General features: G+C 43.3%; 3 protein-coding genes across 13 annotated transcripts in view; 2 read left to right on the forward strand and 1 right to left on the reverse strand.

Moving 5' to 3' along the window:
* Positions 1-5,364, forward strand: part of zdhhc3a (zinc finger DHHC-type palmitoyltransferase 3a) — a 28,308-nt gene extending 22,944 nt beyond the window's left edge. For 9 of the 11 annotated variants that reach the window (XM_029744341.1, XM_029744344.1, XM_029744347.1 and 6 more), the window contains exon 10: positions 4,272-5,364. In XM_029744341.1, coding sequence (XP_029600201.1) covers positions 4,272-4,478 — 207 coding nt within the window. In that variant the 3' untranslated portion in view covers positions 4,479-5,364. Of the gene's footprint in view, positions 1-540; positions 958-4,271 lie in introns of those variants that run through there. The other 2 variants (XM_029744352.1, XM_029744351.1) reach the window with 2 other exon arrangements.
* A 484-nt stretch (positions 5,365-5,848) lies between these two features.
* On the reverse strand, positions 5,849-7,952 carry LOC115183004 (transmembrane protein 42). Its single transcript, XM_029744371.1, has 3 exons — positions 7,695-7,952; positions 7,355-7,501; positions 5,849-6,591 (listed from the first exon to the last, which is right to left on the reverse strand). The coding sequence occupies exons 1-3, from the start codon at positions 7,872-7,874 to the stop codon at positions 6,457-6,459; spliced, it is 462 nt and encodes a 153-aa protein (XP_029600231.1). The 5' UTR covers positions 7,875-7,952; the 3' UTR covers positions 5,849-6,456.
* Positions 7,953-7,982: 30 nt separating this feature from the next.
* LOC115183002 (uncharacterized protein KIAA1143 homolog) lies at positions 7,983-10,466 on the forward strand. The gene is made up of 3 exons (XM_029744368.1): positions 7,983-8,193; positions 8,540-8,681; positions 9,423-10,466. The coding sequence occupies exons 1-3, from the start codon at positions 8,071-8,073 to the stop codon at positions 9,623-9,625; spliced, it is 468 nt and encodes a 155-aa protein (XP_029600228.1). The 5' UTR covers positions 7,983-8,070; the 3' UTR covers positions 9,626-10,466.
* Positions 10,467-15,326: the final 4,860 nt, after the last annotated feature.

The raw sequence follows: 15,326 nt of genomic DNA on the forward strand, positions 1-15,326 counted from the left end.
AGCGTCATACTCAAGAAGACTCAAGGCTGTAATCGCTGCCAAAGGTGCTTCAACAAAGTACTGAGTAATAGGTCTGAATACTTATGTAAATGTGATGTTTAAGTTTTTCTTCAATTTGTCCCCAAAAAATCTTAAAACCTGTTTTTGCTTTGTCATTATGGGGTATTGTGATGTCATTATGGGGTATTGTGATGTCATTATGGGGTATTGTGATGTCATTATGGGGTATTGTGTGTAAATTGAGGATTTTTATTTTATTAGTTTTAGAATGAGGCTGTAACGTAACAAAATGTGGAAAAAGTCAAGGTGTCTGAATACTTTTCGAATGCACTGTACATTAGCCTATGGCCATTTAGTCATAACTTAAGCCACTTTGTAACTTTGAGATTTGAAAGAGTGGTTTTAAATCAAAAGGGAAAAAAAGCGAAGGGGAGGGGGGGGGGGGGGTGCTGTGATTAGTCAGTCAGAATGACAGTCAGGGAAGAAGTAGTTTGATTGGTTCACAGTACACTGAAGTTTGGTTGTCTCTGGTTTTTTCAGGGCATAGAACAGTTGAAAAAGGAGGAGAGAAGATGGGGTAAAAAAACCAAGTGGATGAACATGAAGGCGGTATTTGGACACCCCTTCTCCATATTCTGGTTTATCCCGTTGACCCAACCTGGGAAGGCCCATGGGAAGGCTGAATCCTACCAGTATGTGGTCTGAGCTTAGCCACCCGGGGGGGAAAAACAGACTCTGAGACAGAGGTGTGTTAACACCGCTCCATTCCAACCACCCCATCTCTCCACCTCACCCTGACTCTCCTTGACAATGCTGAACGTGATTGTAATCCCTCCTAACTCTGAACAACTTAATCACTTCTGCTTTCTATATTGCCACAGTTTTTTTTAGTTTTTTTTATGTTGCTTGGGAACAAAAGTCAAGTGGAGTTGCAGAGAAAAATATCTATTGTAAAACTTTTCAAACGTGCCTGTTTTAACTCTTATGTATGTTGTTGATTTTGTTCTGGTTTTCTGAATCACTTTTCCCTCTGTGTCTCTCCTCCCCCCTCTGTGTCTCTCCTCCCCCTCTGTGTCTCTTCCCCCCCCCCTCTGTGTCTCTTCCTCCCCCCTCTGTGTCTGTGTCTCTTCCTCCCCCCTCTGTGTCTGTGTCTCTTCCTCCCCCCTCTGTGTCTCTTCCTCCCCCTCTGTGTCTCTCCGGGTGCCCGTTTGTTGGTGCTATCATGTCAAGTCAGGAGTTGGCATAATAATACAAACCGATCTGGCACTCAGGCTACCTTCTGTCCTCCTGTCAGTCAGAACTAAACCCCTCCCTCCTTCCTGCCTTGTGCTTCTTCTCTGATACACAGCTAGCCCAGCACAGGTGAACACTGTCTTTTCACCTGGCCTGTACAGTTGACCGTTTTGAGAGGCTTTTAAAGCCAGGTGGACGTATAGTGTGTTGAGGATCAGTAGGTTAGCCCTCTTACTTTGTTAAACACTCATATTTTCTTGTGTTTTTAAAAGAAAGTTAAAGTTACAGTCTACATGCTGCTCATTTCAAGTTTATCCTTCTTTAGGAACGATACAACATGGAGGTGTTTCAGAATATTTGTGTAAAAGTTGGCGGTAACTCATTTCATCTTGCTTTCTCATTTCTATGTGTGCCAAGTTCTGCATATAAAAGTCACGTTTTTTTTATTTATTCTGTAGTTTCTCCAGAATGTACGTTTTTATGTTGGAATTAAACATAAATGTTGAGTTATTCAGGAGACGTGTAAACCAGAAGTCGTGATTCACAAAACGAACTAAACAGTTCAAATATATTTTGCGAAGTAAAATAAAAGGGAGTATTACTAAAAATACTAAAATATTAACCAACAAAACTGATTATACAGTAGTAGTTTTACTCATATCAACATCAAAATATATCAAGCTGGCTACATGTCATAAATCATGACAAATATGCACTTTTCCTATCAGTGGAGTTTATAAAAGTTACTTTTTCTTGTGTGATCTTTTGTATGCTTGAAAAAAAAAACTTAATTGGGCCAGTTTCCCAGACACAGATTTAAGTTTAGTCCTAGAATAATAATCTCTTTCAATCTCTCTTGATAATGCTTTTGAGTTGCGGACTAGGCGTAATCTGTGTCTGGGGAAACCGGTCCATTATGTCATTGTTCAACATTGGGATTGTTCTTCACCTGTATTTTCTGTTGTGTTTAGTTTGAATGGATGGTTGTTGAGGAGGACTGTCACCTAACTGAGGCTGCATCTCCAAATGGCACCCTAATCCCTATATAGTGCACTACTTTCTATGGGCCCTGGTCAAAAGCAGTGCGCTACTTTCTATGGGCCCTGGTCAAAAGCAGTGCGCTACTTTCTATGGGCCCTGGTCAAAAGCAGTGCGCTACTTTCTATGGGCCCTGGTCAAAAGCAGTGCGCTACTTTCTATGGGCCCTGGTCAAAAGTAGTGCGCTACTTTCTATGGGCCCTGGTCAAAAGCAGTGCGCTACTTTCTATGGGCCCTGGTCAAAAGTAGTGCGCTACTTTCTATGGGCCCTGGTCAAAAGCAGTGCACTACTTTCTATGGGCCCTGGTCAAAAGCAGTGCGCTACTTTCTATGGGCCCTGGTCAAAAGTAGTGCGCTACTTTCTATGGGCCCTGGTCAAAAGCAGTGCGCTACTTTCTATGGGCCCTGGTCAAAAGCAGTGCGCTACTTTCTATGGGCCCTGGTCAAAAGTAGTGCGCTACTTTCTATGGGCCCTGGTCAAAAGCAGTGCGCTACTTTCTATGGGCCCTGGTCAAAAGCAGTGCGCTACTTTCTATGGGCCCTGGTCAAAAGCAGTGCGCTACTTTCTATGGGCCCTGGTCAAAAGCAGTGCGCTACTTTCTATGGGCCCTGGTCAAAAGCAGTGCGCTACTTTCTATGGGCCCTGGTCAAAAGCAGTGCACTACTTTCTATGGGCCCTGGTCAAAAGCAGTGCGCTACTTTCTATGGGCCCTGGTCAAAAGCAGTGCGCTACTTTCTATGGGCCCTGGTCAAAAGCAGTGCGCTACTTTCTATGGGCCCTGGTCAAAAGCAGTGCGCTACTTTCTATGGGCCCTGGTCAAAAGCAGTGCGCTACTTTCTATGGGCCCTGGTCAAAAGTAGTGCACTACTTTCTATGGGCCCTGGTCAAAAGCAGTGCACTACTTTCTATGGGCCCTGGTCAAAAGCAGTGCGCTACTTTCTATGGGCCCTGGTCAAAAGCAGTGCGCTACTTTCTATGGGCCCTGGTCAAAAGCAGTGCGCTACTTTCTATGGGCCCTGGTCAAAAGCAGTGCGCTACTTTCTATGGGCCCTGGTCAAAAGCAGTGCGCTACTTTCTATGGGCCCTGGTCAAAAGCAGTGCGCTCTAGAGGAGAACAGAGTGCCATTTGGGAAGCGGCCTGACTGCTGCTGTGAGTGTCTTGCCTGTGAACAAGCTAGTGAAGACCTAACCTTTCTTTTTACTGACATTTTTCAACATTTTGGCACAGAGAAAGAATAAATATTTCCCATTTGTTTAATAAGCTGTTCTTTTTTCTTTCTCTGTCATATATCCATATTCATTCTCTTTCTCCTAGGAACTGTTGTTTTATATGGTGCCATTTGCAATGGGTGTTTTTGTATGCATGCCCCCTATATCTATCCTTAACTCTGCATTGGCTTTGGTTAACTGGGAACCGATGTGCCTCATACCATTTTCTACTGAAGCTTTTAACTGTCTCTCTGAGCATTGAGGCTGTCCGACTGGCTGCTTTCTGAATGATCTGGGACGGAGGTAAGCCCTGCAACCCAGGGGGATGGAGGTCACGCTGCACACACTTAAACCCAAAGTTACTGTGGAGTGAATGCGTTTTCCTAAACAACAACAGCATGATGCATGTATTTCTGAAAGTTTCTTATTGTCTCCTGAATGGGTTTATAGGTTGATGTTTAAGACCCGGGATGTAATGAACGTCTTCATTGGCAGAATTAGTCTGGAGTCTGCTCACTGTGTTGTCGTGTGCCAACAACTTCAACAACACATAATATGGCCTGGTTTCCACACCCACGAGTTGTCCATTTGAGCATGCATGTTAGTCCAAGAGGAGACTTCATCTGGGTTCAGGAAACCAGCCATTTCAGTCACATTTTCACTGGATCTCCCATTGAAACCAATGCATGACTAAGGGAACATTTTACTTAGGGCACCTAAATAATGAAATGTTTTGATTCAGTTTCCTCTGTCTACAGCTCACTGTTTTTTCTCTCTCTCTCTGTTCCAGGGCATTGAGCGTCTGAAGGGGGAGCAGGCCAGGTGGGAGAAGACTTCCTGCTGGGAGGCAATGAAGTCAGCGTTTGGAGGGCCCTTCTCCCCATCCTGGCTCAGTCCCTTCTCTGACCTCCGCTGTAAGAGGGATCCCACTGACCACGTGGTGCTGCCGCAGGGAGAGATCATCGAGGACGACGTCATAGAGATTCCGCTGGTCTAGTGTCATAGACTCCCATAGAACTAGAATGGGTGTGGAACCTCACACCCTGGCAGGTTTGACTGGTGAACTCCTGAGTACACTTGCTATGGAAGACTGGTATTGGGATTCATTATGGCATTGTTGACTTAATAATTAGGAGGGTGCTTACATTTGTCCTATTTCAGACATGTACCAGTGTGTATTATACATGTGTGAATTGGACATTTTTTTGTTTGTTTTCTGCATATCCCAACTCTCCCTGAGACCCCCTCGGAGGGTGGGGGTCTGGGCTAGGCTTTTATAGAGAGACGCCAGTTCTATTCATTGTATTTCTATACAGACTCCACTGGTCTAGTGCGGTGTCCTTCCTACAGTGCTACTGCTGCTTGGACCAAAGCCTTAAAGGGACCCTACACCAAATATCCTTTTAGAATGAGCCACAAAATGTCCAGGTCTATTCATTCTAGGTCTATGCCCCCCTGGTGACGTGAATGAGGTACAAGTCCCAACGAAGACGAGTTGGATTGACCCGAAAATGCTCTTTCAGTACTCCAGAGCATCTCCTGCATACACAGCTCTGCATGGTTCAGTTGTATTGCGGGAAGACCTCTAGAAAATGACCTGTGGACTATGCAGAATCTAGACAGTCCGTTGCCTTCCTCTAATCTTACTTCACTGAGTGCCTTTTTATAAACTGTCAAGTTGAGAATTGACAGTTACTGGCCTTCTGCAAGGTATGCAAATGAGGTGGTAACAGTTTTTAACAAAAACAAAATATTTCTATTTGTATTATGTCAGAGAATTACATTACCTTTTAAGTGTGTGTTAAAGGGCCTTATCTAAACATTCCATTAGTCATGTTTATTAACATACAATTCATTCATTATCAATGTCTTCATCTGGAAAATGTAGAGAGAACACTTGTATTGAATGAGGGTTAGTTAGGTGATTGGGTGGTGGGGTTAGGTGATTGGGTGGTGGGGTTAGGTGATTGGGTGGTGGGGTTAGGTGATTGGGTGGTGGGGTTAGGTGATTGGGTGGTGGGGTTAGGTGATTGGGTGGGGGGGTGATTGGGTGGTGGTGGGGTTAGGTGATTGGGTGGGTGGGGGGGGGGTTAGGTGATTGGGTGGGGGGGGCTAGGTGGTGGGGGGGTGGGGGGTGATAGTGAATGGTTGTACTGTACTTTATCCTTTTGTACAGGATGGTAATACTGCGATGGTTACTAGGGAGGACTTCTACAGTCAAATCAATGCTCCATATCATGGGACCACTATTGTTTACTTTAACATTTTGAATAAAAGGAAGCTGTCGTCGATATCGTACTTTATCCATGTATTGATTGGTTCTGATATTAGTTTGACTACAGAATAAAGAACATGTCAGTCAAGAGATTAAGTGACAAGATATTTCATGTAAAGGTTTATTTACAAAACTCTAAATGCGTATCAATTTATTGAAATTAGTCTTACAGGTCATTACAATATTGTCAATAAAATATACATCTCAACGGTAGTATTCAAAATTCTTTGTTTGCATAATAATGTGTAGTGTTGAAAAGCCTGATCATGTTTGTGTATGGAGTGCAGACCTTGGTCATATCGTACCCAGAGACGGTAAGACAGAACAGAAACATGTCAGATGTAACATGTACAGTCAGATGAGACATGTTGGAATCCATGTAGACAGATGTAACATGTTAGAATCCATGTACAGTCAGTAGTAACATGTTAGAATCCATGTACAGTCAGTAGTAACACGTTAGAATCCATGTTCAGTCAGTAGTAACATGTTAGAATCCATGTTCAGTCAGTAGTAACATGTTAGAATCCATGTTCAGTCAGTAGTAACATCAAAGCCCTTTGTGGTAATAGAACGTGGTTCTGGTGAAATCCAGATGATTTGAGCCAGAAAGCGTTTGTGAAACGGCGAGGCGGTCCAGTGGGGTGATTGATGCAGTGGTATCGTTATTGCACTTCTTATTCCACACGTGGACAGTCCTTCACTCTTCCTTCTTGGCCTCTGCTGGTTGAGAAGTTGATCCGTGCAGCACCAGTAAACCTGAGAGCGTTAGAGAGATGCCCACCCACCACAGTGCTGCATGGGTCTCGCCAAAGATCAGCTTCCCAAGGAATGCCTAAAGACAGTACAGACCATGTAAGTGGGATTGGCAACATAAATAGCCTATAATACCTGTATCCATACAGTGATTCACAGATGTCATTGCTCCTACTGTACTACTAGGCCTACTGTACTGTGTTCATATAAATTGGATAGCTGAGATCTGGGGTCGTATTCATAGTGTCTCAGTAAGAGTGCTGAGATCTGGGGTCGTATCCATAAAGCGTCTCAGAGGAGGAGTGCTGAGATCTGGGGTCGTATCCATAAAGCGTCTCAGAGGAGGAGTGCTGAGATCTGGGGTCGTATTTATAAAGCGTCTCAGAGGAGGAGTGCTGAGATCTGGGGTCGTATTCCTAAAGCATCTCAGGAGGAGGAGTGCTGAGATCTGGGGTCGTGTTCCTAAAGCGTCTCAGAGGAGGAGTGCTGAGATCTGGGGTCGTATTTATAAAGCATCTCAGGAGGAGGAGTGCTGAGATCTGGGGTCGTATTTATAAAGCGTCTCAGAGGAGGAGTGCTGAGATCTGGGGTCGTATTTATAAAGCATCTCAGAGGAGGAGTGCTGAGATCTGGGGTCGTATTTATAAAGCATCTCAGAGGAGTGCTGAGATCTGGGGTCGTGTTTATAAAGCATCTCAGTGTAGCAGTGCCGATCTAGGATCAGGTCCTCCTGACTTCATCATTATGATCTAAAAGGTGAAATTGATCCTATGGTCAACACTCCTACTCTGACATTTTATGAATAAATGCCGTGTTGGATACCAACCAGTTGCTCTACTCACAGAGGATACAAAGTTGGATGCGGTGGTGGTGACCGTGGCCCGGGCTGAGGAGGAGGAGTGTCTCAGAGCCTTGGAGAAGAAGGTCCACATCACAGCATTACTGGTGAACAGCAGTCCTCCACACAGCAGCCGCAGAGGGATGTGGAGCTGAAACAACACCACATCACAGCATTACAGGTGAACAGCAGCTGCAGAGGGATGTGGAGCTGGAATACAATAGGACTTGTTAGTGGTCTCTGGTAGAATGGTATCTCTCACACACACACATTCTTTCTCTCAGTCTCCCTCTGACACACACACACACTTTGAAAATGATACATTCATATAGATACACTCTCACCCATTCGCAGGGTGATGTTTCCTCCTGAATAATCCTGTAGTCCCCATCCTGAGACCAGGTTTTCAGCCCTGTTTCACACATCCCTTTGAGGTAGTCTGAGCCCAGAGACAGCTTGGCTGACGAGGAGGCGACGGCTCCAAGAAAGCCCGCTAATAATGCATAAAATGCACCTGAAATCATGTTTATTTAGTATCTAAACTAGACTACTGTCACATATTTGACTACTTCCTTGTCTAAAAGGCTTCACTCGGTTCAACCAATCAGACTCACCTCGGGATCATATGATCTTCATCGGGCGCAGGATGATGACGATTTAATGTTACGCTAAACACAACCTGAAATTATCTTGTTTCCTTCATTTGTTCTAACTCTCAAAATGGCTAAGATGAATAAGGGTCCGAAAGCGAACGTATCGTGGGTGAAACCAGCAGAACCGTCATTTTTAAAGAAATTCAAGAACGATGTTGGCTTTAAGGAAGGACCCACCATTGACACCAAGGTATTTGGCTAATGTGCTAGGTTAGCTAGCCTATGTGAAATGGACTAACGTTAGGTGGGATGTAGAGCTACAGTATATACGTGACTGTATATGTAGCTTTTAGTTCGAGTCCTGCGCTAACATCTTGATTCAGCTAGTCAAGTAACCTTATTAGCTAGCTCTACAGGAGAGTTGACCACCCTCCAAATTATTGGGTTCTCTCTCACATAATTCAATTCCTTGACCACTATAGATATTTCATTGACACGAAGGGCTATTTTTGCAGATGTGTGTACCTTTTAACCTGGAAAGAGCGGCTGGTATGATGTCAGTATGGTGATATTCAACCTTGTCACTGTTCCCGCAGCGTTTAGAGATGTCAGCCTTGGAGGATGACGGTGGCAGTGATCGTGAAGATGAGCTGCCTCAAGTTGTCATTCTCAAAAAGGGAGATTTAAGCGCTGAAGAAGTGTTACAGATAAAAGAGGTAAAGGATGGTACAGAAAAAGGTAAGAACAATTAATTGTACCAATAAATAATATATAATAGCCTAAACTATCAAATTAACTTGGTGTTAATTGGCGTGTGTCTCTATACTGTGTGTATACAGGGTCTGTACTGTGGGTCTGTCTGTACTGTGGGTCTGTGTGTATACAGGGTCTGTACTGTAGGTCTGTGTGTATACAGGGTCTGTACTGTGGGTCTGTGTGTATACAGGGTCTGTACTGTGGGTCTGTGTTTATACAGGGTCTGTACTGTGTGTATACAGGGTCTGTACTGTGTCTACTGTGTGTATACAGGGTCTGTACTGTGGGTCTGTGTGTATACAGGGTCTGTACTGTGGGTCTGTGTTTATACAGGGTCTGTACTGTGTGTATACAGGGTCTGTACTGTGTCTACTGTGTGTATACAGGGTCTGTACTGTGTCTACTGTGTGTATACAGGGTCTGTACTGTGTCTACTGTGTGTATACAGGGTCTGTACTGTGTGTATACAGGGTCTGTACTGTGTCTACTGTGTGTATACAGGGTCTGTACTGTGTCTACTGTGTGTATACAGGGTCTGTACTGTGTCTACTGTGTGTATACAGGGTCTGTACTGTGTCTACTGTGTGTATACAGGGTCTGTACTGTGGGTCTGTCTGTACTGTGTGTATACAGGGTCTGTACTGTGTCTACTGTGTGTATACAGGGTCTGTACTGTGGGCCTGTGTGTGTACTTCATCTGCCTCTTCTCCTTGCTGCCTACAGAAGACAAGCCTCCTGCTGATGGCAAGATCCTGTTCAAGAAGCCCACGAAGCGCTCCTCCGACAAGTTCCAGGGCATCACCGCCAGCTCTAACAAGAAGAAGAAGAGTGAAGGAGGAGATGAAGAGAAAAAGGAGGAGAAGTCTGAAAAGAAGGTGAAAAACAAGAGTCTTCTCTCTTTCGGAGAGGATGAGGATGAGGACTAAAAGTTAATTCACCGAGGGATTTCAGACTAGAGCAATCAACCACTCATCAGACTAGAGCAATCAACCGCTCATCAGACTAGAGCAATCAACCACTCATCAGACTAGAGCAATCAACCACTCATCAGACTAGAGCAATCAACCGCTGATGGATTATGGAAGTGATCTTGTGCGGTTGTTGGTTTTTACTATGGGCAAAAAGACCCAACATAGAATATCTCCACATCGTAGTTTGTCCCAGCAGACTAACATCCTTAGACATTACGGCTCATCCCCTCTTTTGGAGGTGGAATCTGGACATGTATCTGAAATAAACCCCTTCATCACATTCACGATCAAAGATCTTTAGATACATAAGATGCATGCTGTTATTCTTTGTCGACTGTAAGACATGTCTCTGCTGTTGGAAATGTTGTATAGTGACTCACTGTGGGCCTATTATCCATCCATTACAACTGTATTCATCCGTCCTTCAGTGGACCCTCTGGACTTGTTCATATGGCCAACACAGAGTCTGGATCTAAGATTTATCAAGGTAACCTGTGTGACAACAGCTACTAAGGGGAAGAAATGAGCCGGTGGCTTTGGTCCAAAATATAGTCTGGAGCGTTGATGTGATACTTTTCTACTTTTAGAGTCAATCATTCATCAAATGATGTAGAAATATGTTTTAGCTTCGACAACGGAGCTTCAAAATATGTTTAAGTTAAACACTGCATTGTTGTCTTTATGCCAAGGTGTTGGATTTTTCTGTGATTGTATTGTGCGTTTTTTTTAAATGATGGTTTTTAGTTGAATAAGTTTGAAATGTAACTATTAAAATACATTAAGGTCTTACTATATATATATATGATGTATTATGCTATCGTATGTTCTGTAGAAAGCAGGTCGGTAGAAAGTAGGTAATTTTGCAAAAATGTCTCTCATTAGCAAATACCTTTCCAGTTTTCATAATATGCAGAGAAAGGTCAGTGAAAACAGAGAGATATACATTTTTATTCCCATAGAAAACAGTGTTACTTTTACATTTTAAACCTTACGAGAACATGTGGCCCTTCAAATCCCAGAGGACTGATTTAGTTACCAGGATGATAAATCAGAGGACTGATTTAGTTACCAGGATGATAAATCACAAAGGACTGATTTAGTTACCAGGATGATAAATCACAAAGGACTGATTTAGTTACCAGGATGATAAATCCCAGAGGACCGATTTAGTTACCAGGATGATAAATCACAAAGGACTGATTTAGTTACCAGGATGATAAATCAGAGGACTGATTTAGTTACCAGGATGATAAATCCCAGAGGACTGATTTAGTTACCAGGATGATAAATCCCAGAGGACTGATTTAGTTACCAGGATAAATCCCAGAGGACTGATTTAGTTACCAGGATGATAAATCAGAGGACTGATTTAGTTACCAGGATGATAAATCCCAGAGGACTGATTTAGTTACCAGGATGATAAATCAGAGGACTGATTTAGTTACCAGGATGATAAATCCCAGAGGACTGATTTAGTTACCAGGATGATAAATCACAAAGGACTGATTTAGTTACCAGGATGATAAATCCCAGAGGACTGATTTAGTTACCAGGAAATCACAGAGGACTGATTTAGTTACCAGGATGATAAATCACAGAGGACTGATTTAGTTACCAGGATGATAAATCACAGAGGACTGATATTTTTTAATTACCTAGGTAGTTAAACTGATAAGAAGGATGGCTTGGAGGTTGCAAATCACAAGGAAAAATAAAATGCAAAGTTAATATCAAGTAACCTTCGTACGCCACACCCCATAACCTTTGGCTGTAGCGTGTTGGTCTGTCTAATCATCTACTGAATGCTGATCGTTCATAAGTAGACTGACTACATACTGTATGTGTATCCACTTCTAAAGTAGTGGAACATGCATTCAAGTCCAAATAGGCCTAGTCCCCTGGTAACCTGGTAACCTGGTCTGTTGGTTGCTCTTGCCAACTCCGTTGCTGTCATTGCCATGACAATGATTTGGTATGACGCCATAAACAGACTGGCACTCAGTCTAAGTCCCTGGCGGTAGAACCAGTAAAGGCATCTTCATCATAATCGACCCACAAAAGCTGCTGTTAGTAAACCACATTAGATGATATAGGGAAACAAATGTAACCCTTTTTTAATAATGGAATAAAAAAATAAAACACATTTAAATAATTGCCTTCCTATCGCCTGAATGCAGTAGGATACAGATACTATACATGCACTATTTATTTTACACTCTTGCCATTCAAAAATGTATCTGTCAATCACTACACTCTTAGAATTAGTGGTGACTCGAGGAAGCCCGGAGTTCCTCAAGAACCTACGCATATCCCAAAGTTGGAATGGCTTCCGCTTTATTACTGTGTGTAATCAGCCATGTTCGTATTATTAGAATATGTAATATGCATAAATATTCAAGGAACATTTTTAAATTGCAGTGTACAAACTTAACATGAACAGGAATGACATTTACGCTAACGGGTGACCAAAAATAACTATCTGAAAGCCATGCCTCCAATAAGCCACGCCTTCAAATCTGATAGGCTGCCACCTCTACAAGATATAATTAAAAAGGTTTAAAAAAAAGAACTACCATCACAAAAAGGATCCGGTTTGAATCTTTACGCGGGAGTTCCTCGACCCTTCAGAGGGTCCTACGACCCTTTTCAGAGGGGTTCCTCGACGACCCTTTTCAGAGGGGTTCCTCGACGACCCTTTTCAGAGGGGTTCCTCGACGACCCTTTTCAGAGGGGTTCCTCGACGACCCTTTTCAGAGGGGTTCCTCGACGACCCTTTTCAGAGGGGTTCCTCGAGTAACCTTTTTCAAATGTAAACGTTCCGCCGGTGTGGCAAACCAAAAGGTTCTTCCAGACACCTTTACTTTTAAGAGTGTATAATGACCTGTCATTCAGGCCCCACCGTTCTAGCAAAACATAATTGGTGGTGGGATGCCTGTTTTGCATGTTATTTTGGCATTAATACGTGTCACATATCAGTTTTCAAACAATGTAAAAAAACAAACAAAAAAAAAACTATTGAGTTAATAAAGCCGCATACAAACATGGTCTCTTTTTTGTTTTCTTGAGTAAGGCAGCTCCAAAATGCAAGTGTATCAGTGGTTTCTATGGTGGTGGGGCAGCCAGCGGAAAATACAGAGCGTAGGGGTTGGTAATGTTCTCTAGTTGCGCTGTGATTGGCTCAGTGTTCTGTCACTCATGGGGACACTACGTCACCACCAAATCTAAGGGTAGAGCTTGAAAATTCAAGTCCCTTGGGTGTTGCCATAGAGTTACATTAGAAGTGTCCATCCAAGAAGGCTCAAGGTCATTGGCCACAGATAAAATGACGTCAAATCACGTTATATCTAAAGCAGCTTTGATTGGACTGATCATGTCAACATCATACTTTCAAAATCTTAGCTCGCAAGCTAGCAGTCATCATCATGAATCAAGTTAACAATCTACTGGCAAATCCTTTTTAATCCTTTTCATATGAAGATAAATAATGAAGAGAAATTATAGATAAAATGTACTGGTGCTCATCGGCTATTGGACATAAACATTCCACAAGTTGGAAATCACAAATTCAACAATGAGTGGTTTAGAAGGATTCAGTGACTAACTGCAATCATTGCAAAGCAATCACTAGCCTGCTATTCAGTGGAGTGGCTGTGTGGTCCCAAGTCTGGGTTTAAGGGTCTCTTTTCCAAGCTTAAAAGGATAAACATTCCACATTGACCATGCTGTCAATCCAGCATGACTTCTGCCGTGCTCAAAACAACTGGAAACTCAGAACTGGGAAATTGGATTTTCAAGACAACTGGGAACTCGGGGAAAAAAAACGAGCTCCAACTGTGAAAATTAAAAAAAAAACATTTTGAATGGTCATCCAACTCGGAATTGCAAGTCGGGAACTCAGGCCTATTTCTAGAGCTCCGACCTGAAGAGCACTGACGTAATCATGATTCGAACTTGTTTTTTTCTCCCAGAGTTCCCAGTTGTCTTGAAAACACCATAAATCCAGAGAATACCAGACTTTGATGACCAAGTTTGATGACAAAATTTGCCCACGAAGGACAATCGCACCACATTCCTGTTCAAGTGAGCACAGCACAACAAGGTGAGTCCAAAAATGTATTGAACGCTGCTCTATAAATGATGTAATATGCCAGGGAGATATGTGTACTGTAGCTAAGACAGTAATACTAAGTGTATGTTGTGTAGTTAGCTGTTAGTAGCCCATGTGCCTCACCCTAATTTGGCCTATTTTCAGCTCTTCATTTTGCCTTCTGTTCTGACTTGGTGGTTCCCATGTAGCATATAGCCTGTCTTAAAGAAATGTCATCATCGAATATTGTAAGAGCTTTCATTGTCTGCTTATACGCCACCTTTATTTATCCTACGGTTCTGACTTCAGGTACAGGGAGAATACTGTAAGAACTTCTGAATTCTGTCGCTGTACTTTTCTAAAGTGCTGAACAAATAGTTATATTGACTACGTCCGTCCTAGCTCGCTCATTAATGTCTTATTTGAAATGACAGATTGCCTCTTATCCGCTCGTCGTCCCCTTATGCCATAGTTTGTACATCTCAATTGTCAGTAGAAACCACATTTGTTTAAGCAAGTCAGCCATATCAGCTATGCTTTTTTAAAGGCAGTAAATGAGGCTGAATGAACTGTTTCGCTGCCAGACAAGGCTCCGCTGATAGACAGGTGTAGCAGTGGTAAGGTGTTGGGACTGCTGTTGGGACTCTGCTGTTTGGAAGGCTTTATGTAGGCCCTAACAGTGTGTGGGAATCGCTTGACACCGTTATAGTGCAATTAATGTATTGTTTAGTGTTGTGTTGTGTAGTGGCTTTGCTGGCATGCATCTAAAACATGTTTTTTTTAGTTTGCCCCACCAAGATTTACACGCTAAAATCACCACTGATAATAATTGGGGATTTAAATTAGTGAGGCAAGGACTGCATTTGAATTTTTTCCCACTTGTTCCCTTTGTAAAAAATCCCATTGGGATTGACTGTAAAGTAATGTCATTAAATTGATGTGAATGGCAGTGAAACAGTATAAAATGACAGAAGTTCCCCTCAGGGGAAAAATGTAGTAATTCCATTCTATTCTAATTAACGATTTTGAAATGGGCCACTGAAACTAATTACTTCTCACAAAGTTAATTATGTTATAACACCCCCCCCCCCCCAACTGGTGTCCATAGAGACAGTTTTGAGCCCTAATGGCTGGCTAGTAGCATCGGAGGTCATTCAGGTTCAATAACACTGAAGGAAACTGACATCCACCTGTAGATATTGTATGTCAATGTGAGGTACTGATTCACCAGACACTTAGCAGCACCCGTGGCTCATCACTTTAACAACTATATTGTAAATAGCATCTACTCTGTAACTTTTGGTCCCTGAACCTTGAAGTGTAGGGTGGGGAGGGAGGGAGGGGGGGGGGGGGGGAGGGAGGGAGGGAAGGGGAAGGAGGAGAGGGGAGGGGAGGGATGGAAGGGTAGGGTGGGGAGGGAGGGAGGGGGGGAAGGGGAGAGGGAGGGGGGAGGGAGGGTAGGTGGGGAGGGGAGGGAAGGGGTTAGAGGTGGGGGAGGGAGGGAGGGAGGGGAGGGAAGGGGGAGGGAGGAGGAGAGGGAGGGAGGGAGGGGGAGGAGGAGGGGGGGGG

Source organism: Salmo trutta, unplaced genomic scaffold (genome assembly GCF_901001165.1).
Source record: "Salmo trutta unplaced genomic scaffold, fSalTru1.1, whole genome shotgun sequence".
NCBI lineage: Eukaryota > Metazoa > Chordata > Actinopteri > Salmoniformes > Salmonidae > Salmo > Salmo trutta.

What these genes read in the sequence shown, in the direction of transcription:
- LOC115183004 (XM_029744371.1), bottom strand. Translation starts at nt 7,874, where the DNA reads ATGATTTCAGGTGCATTTTATGCATTATTAGCGGGCTTTCTTGGAGCC. An exon ending in AAACATCACCCTGCGAATGG is followed by an intron (nt 7,502 to 7,694) that starts GTGAGAGTGTAT and finishes GTGTTGTTTCAG; the next exon opens with CTCCACATCCCTCTGCGGCT. An exon ending in CATCCAACTTTGTATCCTCT is followed by an intron (nt 6,592 to 7,354) that starts GTGAGTAGAGCA and finishes TACTGTCTTTAG; the next exon opens with GCATTCCTTGGGAAGCTGAT.
- LOC115183002 (XM_029744368.1), top strand. Translation starts at nt 8,071, where the DNA reads ATGGCTAAGATGAATAAGGGTCCGAAAGCGAACGTATCGTGGGTGAAA. An exon ending in GACCCACCATTGACACCAAG is followed by an intron (nt 8,194 to 8,539) that starts GTATTTGGCTAA and finishes CTGTTCCCGCAG; the next exon opens with CGTTTAGAGATGTCAGCCTT. An exon ending in AAAGGATGGTACAGAAAAAG is followed by an intron (nt 8,682 to 9,422) that starts GTAAGAACAATT and finishes TGCTGCCTACAG; the next exon opens with AAGACAAGCCTCCTGCTGAT.